Here is a 15,945-nt window from a genome sequence, read left to right as displayed (position 1 = left end):
AGGCGCCTTGAGTCCCTCACAGAGGAGCTCCGGGAGCATAAAAGGAGGAGCGACTACAGTGAAGGACGAGAGAGGACCAGGCCTGGACTTTATGTTATGTTTTATTATGTTTGTGTGGCCGGCAGACGTCCGCGAGGGTCTGCTGGCATTACTTTCGTTTTGTTCTTTATTTATTTTTGAATTAAAGTTACGTTGAATGTTCGCCGGTTCCCGCCTCCTTCTTCCCACATCTACTAACGACGTTACAATTACATACAGACTGATATATTTCAAATGATTATTTCTTTTAATTTTGATGATTATAACTGACAACTAAGGAAAATCCCAAATTCAGTATCTCAGAAAACTAGAATATTGTGAAAAGGTTCAATATTGAAGACACCTGGTGCCACACTCTAATCAGCTAATTAACTCAAAACACCTGCAAAGGCCTTTAAATGGTCTCTCAGTCTAGTTCTGTAGGCTACACAATCATGGGGAAGACTGCTGACTTGACAGTTGTCCAAAAGACGACCATTGATACCTTGCACAAGGAGGGCAAGACACAAAAGGTCATTGCAAAAGAGGCTGGCTGTTCACAGAGCTCTGTGTCCAAGCACAGTAATAGAGAGGCGAAGGGAAGGAAAAGTGTGGTAGAAAAAAAGTGTACAAGCAATAGGGATAACCACACCCTGGAGAGGATTGTGAAACAAAACCCATTCAAAAATGTGGGGGAGATTCACAAAGAGTGGACTGCAGCTGGAGTCAGTGCTTCAAGAACCACTACGCACAGACGTATGCAAGACATACGTCACTCTTGAACAACAGACCGTGTTAGAAGCGTCTCGCCTGGGCTAAAGACAAAAAGGACTGGACTGCTGCTGAGTGGTCCAAAGTTATGTTCTCTGATGAAAGTAAATTTTGCATTTCCTTTGGAAATCAGGGTCCCAGAGTCTGGAGGAAGAGAGGAGAGGCACACAATCCACGTTGCTTGAGGTCCAGTGTAAAGTTTCCACAGTCAGTGATGGTTTGGGGTGCCATGTCATCTGCTGGTGTTGGTCCACTGTGTTTTCTGAGGTCCAAGGTCAACACAGTCGTATACCAGGAAGTTTTAGAGCACCTCATGCTTCCTGCTGCTAACCAACTTTATGTAGATGCAGATTTCATTCTCCAACAGGACTTGGCACCTGCACACAGTGCCAAAGCTACCAGTAGCTGGTTTAAGGACCAGCCCTGTTCTTAATTGACCAGCAAACTCGCCTGAGCTTAACCCCATAGAAAAACTATGGGGTATTGTGTAGAAGAAGATGCAATATGCCAGACCCAACAATGCAGAAGAGCTGAAGGCCACTATCAGAGCAACCTGGGCTCTCATAACACCTGAGCAGTGCCACAGACTGATGGACTCCATGCCACACCGCATTGCTGCAGTAATTCAGGCAAAAGGAGCCCCAACTAAGTATTGAGTGCTGTACTTTTCTTTTTCATACTTTTCAGTTGGCCAAGATTTCTAAAAATACTTTTTTTGTATGTATTGGTCTTAAGTAATATTCTAATTTACTAAGATACTGAATTTGGAATTTTCCTTAGTTGTCAGTTATAATCATCAAAATTAAAAGAAATAAACATTTGAAATAGGGCTGGGCGATATATCGAATGCGTTTGTCACGCGCATTTCGTCAGTAAAGCCGGTTCCCTGATTACCGCTAAATCGCCATCATCTGCTTTCAAATGGAGCGGCATTTAATAGACAGAGCCGTAGTTCACCGACAAACCACGCAATATCGCGTTCATTATCGAAGGCGATACATCTGCGATATGAATGCCATATTGCGTGGCTTATCAGTGAACTATGGCTCTGTCTATTAAATGCCGCTCCATTTGAAAGCAGGTGATGGCGATTTAGAAGCAATCAGGGAACCGGCTTTACTGACGAAATGCGCGTGACAAAAGCATTCGATATATCGCCCAGCCCTAATTTGAATTATATCAGTCTGTGTGTAATGAATGAATATAATATACACGTTTCACTTTTTGAATGGAATTAGTGAAATAAATCAACTTTTTGATGATATTCTAATTATATGACCAGCACCTGTATGAATGGGATTTCAATAGAAACTCAATATTTTGAATTGCATGCTAATCCATTACTATTACATCTTTGTCCCATATGCAATGGTTATATCAGTCAATGCAATTTGACAGTATATCCCATAACATCATTTCCTAAATTCCACAGCGTGCAACCGACTGTCGGTCCTCACAGTATAAACACAAATGAAACGTATGGCCGCGAGAGCATGTAGAAACATTCACTCACTTATCTCAGTAGCAGGGATGCAAACAGGTAAGGGGGAAAAAAGGTGAGAACATTGCATGGGGCGGGGCACAGATTTTTTTTAAAAACATTTTTTAAGTTATTTGCTTTACATGCTCATTTGTAATTATTTTGTATTACCCTATTGTCCAAAACTGTAATTTTTCACAAAAAATAACATATTGTTACAACATTTTACCAAAATCAACATTTGTTTAAAATCTCATGTTATAAAAGATAAAGTGTGCTATGCAGGATATTTAAGACAATATTGGCTGATTAGATGGCAATACTGTTTGCCACATCTCAGACCTCAAATACATGAAATATTACCCATTATAGACATAGTAATTTTAAAGTAAAAAGTAAAGGAAACACTGTTTATTTACCCTTGTAAGTTCACAAGTACCCTTGTTGATATTCGCTCCATTGCTATCTGAATTTGTTCTCCATACTGCTGCTGTACAAAATACTTGCTGTAGTTTTGTTAGAATGTGAATACAAAAGCAAAACATGTTTCCATTTAAAGTTCAGCAAGCTTGTCTCTGTATCCTTATACAACATGCGTTAGCTGCTAATATGCTTAGTAATTCTCTCTAAGCATTAAACAGACTGTTGACATGACATAGAATTGATAAAGCAGACTACGCAATGCAGTGATATAGTATAAAAACCCATGTACTCATCTTAGATGATTTCTGAAGCACATTGCGCTGCTAAGCAAATGCTAACTCATGTATCCTATTTAAAGATTAAGCATGCAAGCTCACTGGCTACTGATACAGCAGGAACCAATCATCTGTGACCTATAGATAATGATGTGATTATTAGCAGGTTGAGTTAAAGGACCTATTAGCCTTAGTTTCATGCCAGAACTTTGTATTTAGATATTATGCAAAACATTACACAAGAGTGTGGGGTAAAAGGCCCCCCTTGCCACCTCATATGCTATATTTATAAGATTTTTAAATGAACACATTTTTCTTATGGTTTGCCTTAGCCGTGTTGTGCCCTACTATTGTGCTCCAATGAAGACAGAAAAACATGATCACAAATAAAAAATGAGAAAAATTGTCTTATTTTGATATACTAATGAATTTGGTTAAATCATCACCTAAGTGTAAAACTGACGTTCTTGGATTAGTAATAATTATACATAGATGTATGTGTGATACATACCTGTGTACAAGAATGTATTGGTGTGCCCTCCAATCACAACATCCACTCCCCGAACTTTCTTTGCTATCTTTTTGTCCACTTTGAAGCCAGAATGTCCAAGGGCAATGATCTTATTAACACCCAAAGCAGTGAGTTTGTCCACTTGAGGCTGTAAAGCAGTAACCTCATCCTCAAACTGGAGATGGGGGCCTGTAAAACCATTTAAATATGAAAAATACCATCATATTACTGCAGGGTGTAACCTAACATGTAAATATCCATCTATCCACCCTAATGTGTTTAAATGTGCCACCAGGCAGTAGTGGCAATAATTAATATAACTTAACAATAGTTAATATCATGAGGTCACTTTCTTTTGGATGCTCTCAAAGATTTTCAATTTGTAAGTTAAAACCTAATAAAATTTGAAACTTTAGACTGAGAAAGTACTCTCAGTTTGAAATTTAGTTAGAGAACTTATATGCACAAAGAAATTTTATACAAATTAGTACATTTACAATAAGAATTATAGCCACTGTGTTTATAAAACAAGTGTAATCAAGATTCTTTGTTCTACCTGCTGCCTGCTGCGAATCCGACTGAATCATGACCCCAATACCGAGGTAATGTTCTGAACAGTTGCATCACTACTAATAATTTCTGGAAGATAATTAATCTCAGATCACCACATTAATTTGGGCAAAAACAGCTCCACCAAATGGGTTTTGTTGTCGACATCCATGTTTCAAGTTTTCAGTTGCGAGAAGTCAACACTTTGCATTATCATTAGGTCGGTCATTTCAGTTAAAGTGAATTATTCTTGCAGTGTAAACATGGCCAAGTAGTATTTAAACTCTATTGCACTTTTCCCAAAATATTTGTCTAAGTATCATGCAAATAATGCGTAAATTAAATTGAGCCTTATACCACTCTTAGCTAGTTTTTGCTGGTCTTCGAGCCTAGTCAGGCTGGTCTGTTGATGTGTTTTAAAGGGATTTTGGAAATTATACTCTCTGCATTCTGCACATTTCATGGGCCTGAATGTGACAGCTGACTGACATAACTTAATGTAGGCCTGCTTTAACTAACTGCTTTAGAGTAATGATATATTCCTAATAATATTAATCTAGAGCAGTTAGTTAAAGCAGTGTTCAGTCAGTGTTCTACATCAGAACGCCAACACATTATTGGCCGGCTTCACACGGATGCTTTGTGCTGCTCACGTGTACAGCATCGGCCAATACTGAGTCAGTGTTCTGACATAGAACCTGGAAGTCGGCACTTTGTCTACAATGTAAACAGTGTAGGAGAATGACAGCAAAGAGAATAAATTGTTGAATAAAGTTGTTAGTTTTGTTTTTTGTTTTTGTGCACAAAAAGTATTCTCATCGCTTCATAACATTAAGGTTGAACCACTGTAGTCACATGGAGTTGATTTTAACTATGTCTTTACTACCTTTCTGGATCCTTTAAAGGATTAGTTCACTCTCAAATGAAAATTATCCCAAGCTTTACTCACCCTCAAGCCATCCTAGGTGTATTTGACTTTATTCTTTCTGATGAACACAATCTGAGAAATATTAATAAATATCCTGACGCATCCGAGCTTTATAATGACAGTAAGCATTACCAAACGAGTATGAGCTGACAAATCCACATCCATCCATCATAAACATAATCCACATGGCTCCGGGGGGTTAATAAAGGCTTTCTGAAGTGAAACGATGCCTTTGTGTAAAAATATATCCATATTTAACAAGTTATGAAGTAAAATATGTAACTTCCGCCAGACTGCCTTCCGTATTCAAGTTACAAAGAAAGTGCAAACTGGTATTAGGTCAGTTACACTTTTTCCATAAGCTAAATAGGGAAGGCATAGGATGTAGAGTAAGCTTTTTGAACTGCTAGAGTTTTACACTTTCTTCGTAAGTAGAATACGGAAGGTGGTCTGGTGGAAGCTAGATATTTTACTTCATAGCTTGTTAAATATGGATTTATTTTTACACAAACACATTGCATCAGAAGGCCTTTATTAACCTCCCAGAGCCATGTGAAATATGTTTATGATGGATGGATGTGGATAGAGGCACTTTCTTCACCTCATACTCATTTGGTAATGCTTACTGCCATTATAAAGCTTGGATGTGTCAGGATATTTATTAATATTTCTCAGATTGTGTTCATCAGAAAGAAGAAAGTAATATACACCTAGGATGGTTTGAGGGTGAGTAAAGCTTGGGATAATTTTCATTTGAAAGTGAAATAATCATTTAAGTCTAGACTACAGACTCATCTTTTTAACCAATTCATTCCATTCCTCAACTCATAGTTATGCTGCATTAAATTTAATGACGAATGGTATCTATGGTAATGTTAGTTCTATTGTTTCTCTTCCCACCCTTGGGGTATCTAACTTCCGCCAGACCGCCTTCCGTAGTTAAAAAGAAAGTGCAAACTGGTGTGACGTCAGTTACACTTTTTCCATAAGCTGAATAGGGAAGGCGTAGGATGTAGAGTAAGCTTTTTGAACTGCTGGAGTTTACACTTTTTTCGTAAGTAGAATGTGGTAGGTGGTCTGGTGGGTTACTGCTCTGGTGAAAGGTGGTCCTGAGGGCAACAGGGAATTGTATATCAGCCTCGGTCCATCTGGTCCCAACCCACAATGACTAGGGGGTCCATTGACCCTTTTTTCTTTTAACATCCTGTTTCACTGTTTTAAAAGTGAAATATTTTGCAAATAGCAATTCATCTCTACTTTAAAATTTAACATTTGGCCCTCCTCAATTGTAGTTTTTCATTCAGAGAGTTACTAAAAAAAGGACAACACAGCATGTTTCTCAACATATTGACCAAAAAGATCCAGATGAGATTAAACAAATGCATTCCTTACTCTCTGAGTCAATTACAACAAAATAAAGAAAAAGAAAAGAAAAAGCAAAATGATTATAAATGTTTGCTCCAAAACATATTAGTATATTACAAAGCAATACAATTAAAATAATATTACATTAAAATATATATGTGCTACATACAGTGCGGTGTAGAAGGAAAAATAGACAAAAAACAAAAAAAATGTAAACATTACTAAATAAAAAAAAACATAAAAAAAAAGGGGGGGGGATTTTATACAATCACTGCCAACTGAAAACTAAATACAACTTCTTTCCCTTTTTTATGTACTCCTTTTTTTAATCAGGGACATCGGACAGAACAGCAAGGGTTAAATGCAGAGGCAGGGCTACATATAAGGTTACTTATAGAAAATGTATTATTTTTTAAAGTACAAGAAGAAAGGTTGCCAAATCATGTAAAATTGATCTGTTCTGTTGAGCACTGTAAATCTATTTTTTTCTATTTGAATAAACTAATAGGTCATGCATCCAATGTAAATACTGGGTGGGGAAGGATTTTTCCACTTCATTAGTACAAGCCTTTTAGCAATAATTAAACAAAAAGCTAGGGCATTTGACTGTACAAGTGATAAGGACACCTTTATGGGATTAAGACCAAATAGCGCCACTAAGGGGCACGGCTCAACATCTAAAATAAAAACGTCAGAAATTGACTTGAAGATTGATGTCCAAAAAGAGGGCAACGCAGGGCAAAGCCAAAAAGTATGATAGAGAGTAGCCGGATCTTGTCGACATCGGTCACAAGTGGGATCAAAATCAGGGTTTATTTTCAGATAGTTTGGCTTTTGACCAATAAATTCCGTGTAACAACTTAAACTGTATTGGTGAGTGATGAGCACAAATAGAGGAGGTATGTACACGACGAAGGGCCTAAGACCATTCCTCGTCAGTAAAAACGTGGTTAAGATCTGATTCCCAATTCTGCTTTTGTCACAGACACAACAGGCTCTACCATCACCCAACCACAGAGCACTCCGTCACCGAGTTCTAATCACGCACACCTGCATCCCATCAGCACAGTCATTACCAGCATCACAAAAGACACACGCACTCACACAGTCACTGTCCAGTCTCGTTAGCATCTAGACTAACCTACATGCTCACCTCAAGGACTCCTTCCAGATACTTACCTGTTTCCAGCGTGTTCCCAAGTCTCCTTCGTTGTTCCTCATCTCGTGATTTCATCTGTGTCTTCTCTGCTTTAGTCCGTCACCAGCAAAGGAAAAAGACAAGTATCACTCAAGAATCCATATCTGCCACCTGTCATTTCTGCCTTCACTTACCTGCACTCCTGTCATGCTCTTGGTTGTTCAATAAACATCATTACCTCCATTCCAGTGTCTCTGTCCCCTTCTGTATTGTAACAGAAGACCGGACCATAACCGCTGAAGTATGAGTATGAGCACCCAGGATCCATTTCAAGAGCTCGTGGATGTTCTACGCCGAGCACTCTCCACAAATCCACCAACATCTTTATCAGCGATCACTTCCGCAAACACCACCGTCTCTCCTTCACCACCTGCCGTCACCAGTCCCAGGGCTAAACCGCCTTCTCTGGTTCGGCAGAGGATTGCAACTAGGGCTGCAACGATTAATCGCGATTAATCGTTTGCAAAATAAAAGTCTGTGTTTACGTAATATATATGTGTGTATTCTGTGTATAATAATGATGTATATATAAATACACACACATACAGGTATAAAGTTTAGAAATTATGCATGTATTATAAATATATATATTTATATATTTTTTATATTACATATAAACATAAATATTTTACATATAAATATAAAATTTTTCTTAAATATATACATGAATGTGTGTGTATTTATGTATACATAATTATTATACACAGAACACACACACATATATATTATGTAAACACAGACTTCTATTTTGCAAACGATTAATCGCGATTAATCATTGCAGCCCTAATTGCAACGGATTCCTCTTGCAATGTTCGCTGGTCCTGGATGTCCGCAGTTCCTTGGCTATTACATCGCTAGCAGTGGCATCCGAATGGACGAGAGGAAGGTAGATACAATCAAGGACTGGCCCATTCCCGCGACTGTCAAAGAACTCCAGAGATTCCTAAGATTCGCCAATTTCTATCACCGGTTCATTCCACCCCACTCACCAACCTCCTGCGAAATAAGCCCAACTCTTTGTCTTGGGATTCAGCCGCAACCCAAGCTTTCGAGACCCTAAAGGAAGCCTTTACCACCACTCCCCTCCTGGTTCACCCCGATCCAGAAAAACCCTTCGTCGTGGAGGTTGACGCCTTGACCACAGTAGTGGGAGAGGTCTTGTCACAGCAGCAGGGGAACCCAAGTAGACTCCACCCATGTGCTGCCTTCTCCCGCAAACTCAACCCAGCAGAGGTAAACTATGACATCGGCAACAGGGAGCTTCTTGCCATCAAGATGGCCCTTGAGGAATGGAGGCATTGGCTCAAGGGAGCAAAACACTTGTTTGTTGTTGTAACTGACCACAAGAACCTGGAATATCTTCGAGACGCCAAACGACTAAACCCACGACAAGCACGATGGGCCCGGTTTTTCAATCACTTTAATTTTACCATTTCCTAATGTCCTGGATCAAATAATGTAAAGGCAGATGCCTTATCCTGTATCCACAGCCCTGAAGAGAACACTGAAACTCCTAAACCGATCCTGTTCAAGAATCTCTTCGTTAATCCCATTGTCCGGTCCGAAGAGACCCTGCCTGAGTCCAATGCGTCCACCAACACTCCGCCGGGTTGTCCACCAGGTTTGCTCTACATCACCCCGGACACGGCACACTCCTCTCATTCACGCCTCTCACACGTCACTGGGCACTGGCCTCCCTGGGGTCAATGAAACCCTCTCGCTGCTAAAATAGTGCTTCTGGTGGCCGAACATGGTATCTGATGTCAGAAGGTACGTGCAGGGATCCAATGAATGCACCACCTCGAAGAGTCCACAGCATCTTCCCTCCGGTAAACTCCATCCTCTGCCAGTTCCCAACAGACCCTGGTCACACCTAGGAGTCGATTTTATCACCGACCTCCCTGCCTCCTATAATTTTACCTGTATTCTGGTGGTTTTCGACCGATTTTCTAAATCATGTTGTCTGATTCCTGTAAGGGGACTGCCCACGGCCATGTAAACTGCTGAACATATGTTCAACCATATCTTCAGATATTATGGAATTCCTGAGGACATCGTATTGGATGTCGAACAGGCAGACGGAGCGGAAGATCCATGAGATTGGTTGCTTCCTCCATACCTTCTGTCATGGCCACCAGGACTCTTGGAACGAGTTCCTGGGTTGGGCCGAGTACGGCCAGAACTCCCTGCGACAGCCTACCACCGGACTCACCCCATTTCAGTGCGTACTCGAGCGTGCCAACGGTCAACTACTAGTTTCGAGAGAGCGAGAGGGTCTGGGACTCCGCACACCACCAGCTACAAAGGGCCCTATGCAGGCACAGAATGACAGCTGAACTTTGTCGCTCCACCGCTCCAGCATACCAACCAGGACAGAAGATCTGGCTGTCAACGAGGGACATCAGGCTGTGCCTGCCCTGCAGAAAACTGACCTATCAGTTTCAGCTACCACCTGAGTATAAAATTCACCCCACTTTCCACATGTCATTGCTAAAGCCTCACCACCCATCGGTTTCTGTTTCCACAGAGCCTGGCGCAGCCGAAGAACCCCCCCTTCCTCTCATCCTGGATGACCGTGCTGCTTATCAAGTGCGTGACATCACGCACACCTGCATCCCATCAGCACAGTCATTACCAGCAGCACAAAAGACACACGCACTCACACAGTCACTGTCCAGTCTCGTTAGCATCTAGACTTACCTACATGCTCACCTCAAGGACTCCTTCCAGATACTTGCCTTTCTCCAGCGTGTTCCCAAGTCTCCTTTGTTGTTCCTCGTCTAGTGTGAGTTCATCTGTGTCTTCTCTGCTCCAGTCCGTCACCAGCCTGCGATCTCTGCAAAGGAAAAAGACAAGTATCACTCAAGTATCCATATCTGCCACCTGTCATATCTGCCTTTACTTACCTGCACTCCTGTCACACTCCTGGTTGTTTAATAAACATCATTACCTGCATTCCAGTGTCTCTGTCCCCTTCTGTACTGTAACAGCTTTATTCTAGACAGAGGAAGCTGAGAATGAAAAATTGTTTCGTAAATATTGGTGACAACACCTTTAGAAACATTTATTTCCAAAATTGTATCAATCTCTTGTTTATGAGGTTCATGAGGAAAGTGGAAAAATTTATTTCTTAAGAATTCACGAGTCCGAAGATATTGAAAAAAGTGAGTTTTTGGAATATTGAATTTTACTGATAGATATGAAAACGTTACAAAAGTATTTTTGTGAAAGAGGTCATTAATACATTAATATAAGTTCAGTCATGAAACTCTAACCGAGCGCTGATTGGTTCTTTCTACGCCATGGCATCAGCCAAATCAGAAGTAATTCCATATCCACGCAACCATATATATATCGTACACTAGCCTGCGCAATGTGAAGCGCTGTTATGAGCAGAATGCAGAATGAAAAGGGGTATCCGCGTCCTCCTGATACTGCGGATAATCTGCGGGTCGGGCCAAGTAATATGGCATTCAAATTAAAAAATTTGAATAACTTGCAATTTAATTCAAATTAATTGCGGGTGGATGAGAGATGAATCAAATGTGTTTATTTTAATAAAGACACAGAACTCTTATTTCACGGTAAGACGCAACGAACTTGCGTCACTCTTACTTCCGCTTTGATCTTGTTAATAATAATTAATTTTTTGAAGAAGAACAATTGCTGAGTGATTTAAAAAGAGCCTCACATACTGAATTTTTGCATTGAAAACTAAACTTTTTTAAAACTATTTGCACTGATTTATTGTGTTGGGTAAATTTTGTTAATTTGTGCTTTTTTTTTATTCCCCGCAGTGGCTCAGGAGATGAGTCTGAGTCTGAAAAAAAATCAACAAAGTTAAAATATATAACCAAAGATTTTTTTGAGGTTATTGTAATCTTGTTTAAACAGATTTTATAAAATTGGTATCGAAAAAGGTATCGTTTAGGTATCGGTATCGAAGTCAAGGTATCGGTATCGTCTCGGTATCGGAAATTTTTGAACGATACCCAGCCCTACCTAAGTGTGCAAGGTAGCTTCAGTACTTTCAACGAAGCAAGTAACGTTACCGGTTGACGCCGTAATTAGGCATTTTACCTGGCAATATGGGTCACGTGGAGAGCATTGGGTGCTCAGTTGCGGGGTGTTGCTGAGCTGCTTGACGATCACGGACATGTTCGTTTATCTGAGTGTCTTCAGAGGTGTTTATTATCAGTCAGAATCAATAACTGCTAAATCACATCATTTGCTAACAGGAGAGGCCTAGCAGATTCATTGCAGTGCGGACATTCCACTGATGTAGCGGCACTCATACGCGGCAACTTTAAAGACAAGTATAGTGTTTGCACGATCTCGCAGCATATGTTTAGTTCATGCTTCTGTAACGAGCGCCAAGCATTTGTGTTTGATATAGCTACTGACTGTGTGTGTGCGTGTGTGCACGTGTGTGAAAGTTGTCCACCTAGCTAGATCCTATTTTATTCTCTCCACGATTTGAATAAAGTTATGCTTGAAGAAATCTACATGCTTCTGTGTTACTGTAACTGTTAATTATCGTAGGCTGATTTAAATGCGGTGGAATTAATTGGAAAAAAACTCACTCTTATGTAAGTTTAATTTATAATAGGGTTGCACGATTAATCGTACGATTTGAAAGAAAAAACATTGAAATCACACTTAAACGATTTGTCTTAGTGCGATTATGAAATCACATAGCTGCAATTATTTTTTTATGCATGGCTTGTCAATGAATTATGGCTCCAAATGCTAATCCATCTGAAAACATCTGAAAGTTTGAATCACTTATAATGTGAATTTGAACAACATGCGTCAAACATCTTTCCAGACATGAGAAGCATTTATTAACATCTTGTCCAACAAAAGAAAACATTTAATAATACATTTTACTCCATTAACTCACTTCATAACAACAGTTGAGCATCCTTCTGTGAGATGAAGTGGCTTCTTACACAGAATAAGGCAGTCATGTGTTTATTAATCATGTTAAATCAATCAAAACGTTTCAATCTTCTGTTTATTCAGCTACAGCTACAGCTACAGTTTATTGCAGCCCTAATTTATAACCTGAAACACCACTAACCCTTAAAAGCATACCTCGGGTCTTTAGTGACCCGGGACATCATTCACTACCCTCCTCCTCGTTAATTTTTTAAAGTTAGATATGAACCTTCTTGGTATTCCTCAATCAATTCATTATAAAGAATATAACAAGAAAAAAAAATCATAAAATTATAAAATAATGCCTATTTTTGTAAAAATTGTATAGGGTCGCAAACGACCCGAGGTGTGTATGAGTGTACATATATTTTTTCTGCACAACAATAATTGAATCTTAGATGATGGAATAAGTGCAATTCACCTTTATTCCACAAGGTGGAAATGTCTGATACACAATGATGAAGTGACTACTCATTTAGACAGAAAACGAAATAATAAGAAAAACATGAAATGGCTCAGCGATTTACTACAGAGCAAGTGAACACAATGAAATATGACTGTAAATGTTACAGGATTAATCTAGTGAAGCAGTTAGCTATCGAAATATTGATTTTGAAGATGTTGAAAATTATATAGTTTTGAGAATACGTTTGAGATCACAAATAGGCTAATATTTGTGACCCATAGACTGTAAAAAAAGATGGACGACGCGACGTCGCTTCCTTCCATTGTAATGAACTGAAGCCAAAATGGCCGACCGAATGGGCGCTGACATGTTACGCAATACGTAAGTTTGGAGCCTGGGCATGCGCAGAAGGAACCGTCAGTGGAGCCGGAGGCGGAGTCGCGATATCAAACTTCCGCCCAGACGACTGCGTCATCATTCATGTATTTTAAATAGACTATAAAAATTATATACAATTTAAAATTCTACCTATAAAATAATAGGCTATTCTATTTCTAGAGCAATAATACTTTTAAAACAGCAAATTCAGTAGATAAAATCAATATAATATGCCACTAGAAACAACTCTAAATCGTCAGAAACGGTCCTGCCATTTTAAATCAAGTTCAACTAATGTTACAGGAGATCGATTGCTGTAATTAGAGTAAGCTATCATTAGTTTTGTCCTGCTAATTATTATTTTATACCCATAAAAATAATAAGTAACTGCCAGATAACGATCACCTGCTTTTTCCCGACATTGTTAACATTAGGTGTGTTATCTTAACTAATAACATTTATTAATTAGCTTATAACACCCATATTTAATGTTACAGAAAAAGGTTCAGTGATCCGTCAGATCCTGTAGGTCGGTTAGTACAGTTTACTGCTGAACAACTCATTTTGTTGGTGTTAAATAACAAAGAAATCGAAAATTAACAGTTAGTTAATACATCTTCAATCTCCCCTCGAAGCTCCGACAGTCCTCAGACAAGCTGAGCTGTCAATCAAGTTCGAATCATGACGACACGCCCCGTTTTTATAGCATCAAATTGCTAGCTAAAATCTAAATCATCACAAAAACGAACAATTGAATATATATCAGTGTGATAACAACTACCTTAAATGACCAAAACCATTTTTCATAAAGTTTTATTTGAAGCAGAATTTATTTTTAAGTTTTCACTGAAGTCTCATTCGACTGCATTGAGAGGGCGGGGTTTATGACCTGTACTGCATCCAGCCTCCAGGGGGCGATCAAAGAGCCCGTGGCTTCACTTTTCAGAACGTATGAGACACACCCGTTGTGACCTCAAACATAAAACTAGCCCATTATTTGCTGAATTTACTGGGAAATGAGCTCTGACGAGGAAAGTGATGATGACATAAAACATCTGCTCAAACGGAGCCCTTTCAAGCTCCAAAAGTTAACAAAATATGATTTATTTTAGTCTTCTGTAATTGTTACTCTAATATCAGAGGAGTTTTAAATTATCGCGACAGGTAGAGATCCTTCCGTGTTAGATATTGATCCGGGTCGATAAAGACCCGAATATGTAAGAGTGATTGGCGAAACAGTCATGCATTTAAAAACTGTTCTAAAATGTTCTAGAACTAATACCATTTGTTTTACCTACGCCAAAGGGGAAGAATATAAGAGGTTTACCCAGGACACAAATTTATCACCAAACCCAATTTTTTTCAATGTATAAAATAAATAGTCCCACTCAAAACGATCAAAAGCCTTCTCCGCATAAAGAGAGACTAGGGCCTCTGGTGTAGATGAGTCTGACAAGGTGTAAGTTATGTTCATCAGCCTTCTCAGGTTAAAAAAGCCTTGTCTATTTTTTATGCAGCCCGTTTGGTCCGGATGGATGATATCTTGAATTATAGTTTCCAACCTTAGAGAGAGAATCTTAGAGAGGATTTTCACATTCATGTTGAGAAGCGAGACTGGGTGATATGACCCACTATTTTTTTTGGATTTTCCACTCTGCATCTGTGTAATAGCTTGCAGAATTTTGGTTAATGGGATAATCTAATTTAGTTTTTGACTCGTTATCAAGATAAAAAAAAAAAAAAAAAATATCAATAAGATTAGAATCTTTGAGGGAATTTGACTGATTCAAAGAAGAAGGAAAAAAAAATAAAATTGATTATTAATTTCTTGAGGGTCTGATACAATATTTCCTACTGAGGTTTGGATTTGAGCAATCAAAGTTGTATTCAAGTTGTAATGCAGGTGCTTTACCTAGCTTATCACCAAACTTAAGTAGAAGGTGCTCAAGCATGGCTAGGGGAAATAAGATTATATTCAGATAACAAAAAATTATATAGTGATGGGACTGGATGTTGTGCATATCTCTGGTCCAGTTTGCCAATCTGAGCTTTTTATCATGCAACTTTTTAATATAGGCAGAACGAGAAATTATTTTTAAGCTTTCAGTGTTTCCCAAAGGATAGATACAGAAATCCCTTCCGTAGAGTTCATCTCAAGAAAACTAGAGATCTTTTCAGAGATAAACTCAACAAAGAGGCTATCTGATAAGAGTAACACATTCATTCTCCAAACATGAGAGGTCATATAACCACCAGGGAGGGCCAGTTTGAGAATTACTGGGGTTAGGTCAGAAATGCTGATGAAATGCTAGCTTATGATAGCATTTCAGAAATGCTATCATAAGAGGAAGACTTTACTAAAGGAACAAGTTTGTTGTCAATGATAAAATAATCGATACATGAATACGTACAGTGGACTGGAGAGAAAAAATAAAATTTTTAGTAGTAGGATTCAAAAGATGCCATGTATCAGATATTCCATCCCACTCCAAAAAATAATTAATTGTTTTTGAAGACTGAGACAAAAGAGCTGGTTTGGGGGAAGACCCATCTAGCGCAGTCTTCAAAACACAATTAAAGTCTCCTCCCATGATCAGCTGGCATAAAATTCAGGTCTGGGAACTTAGAAAAAAGTTTTACAAAAAAGTCTGGAATATCCCAATTAGGGGCATAAACACTTGCTAAAGCTACTTGATTATCAT

General features: G+C 38.9%; 1 protein-coding gene across 2 annotated transcripts in view; it reads right to left on the bottom strand.

Moving 5' to 3' along the window:
* LOC137018838 (snake venom 5'-nucleotidase-like) overlaps positions 1-15,945 on the bottom strand; it is a 29,448-nt gene that overhangs the window by 9,777 nt on the left and 3,726 nt on the right. For both annotated transcript variants that reach the window (XM_067383567.1, XM_067383568.1), the window contains exon 3: positions 3,479-3,667. In XM_067383567.1, the coding sequence (XP_067239668.1) occupies positions 3,479-3,667 (189 nt within the window). The remainder of the gene's footprint in view (positions 1-3,478; positions 3,668-15,945) is intronic.

This window comes from Chanodichthys erythropterus, chromosome 4, assembly GCF_024489055.1.
Source record: "Chanodichthys erythropterus isolate Z2021 chromosome 4, ASM2448905v1, whole genome shotgun sequence".
Classification (NCBI taxonomy): Eukaryota; Metazoa; Chordata; class Actinopteri; order Cypriniformes; family Xenocyprididae; genus Chanodichthys; species Chanodichthys erythropterus.
The sequence above is the reverse complement of the archived record's forward strand: the minus strand, read 5'-3'. Positions and strand labels throughout refer to the sequence as shown.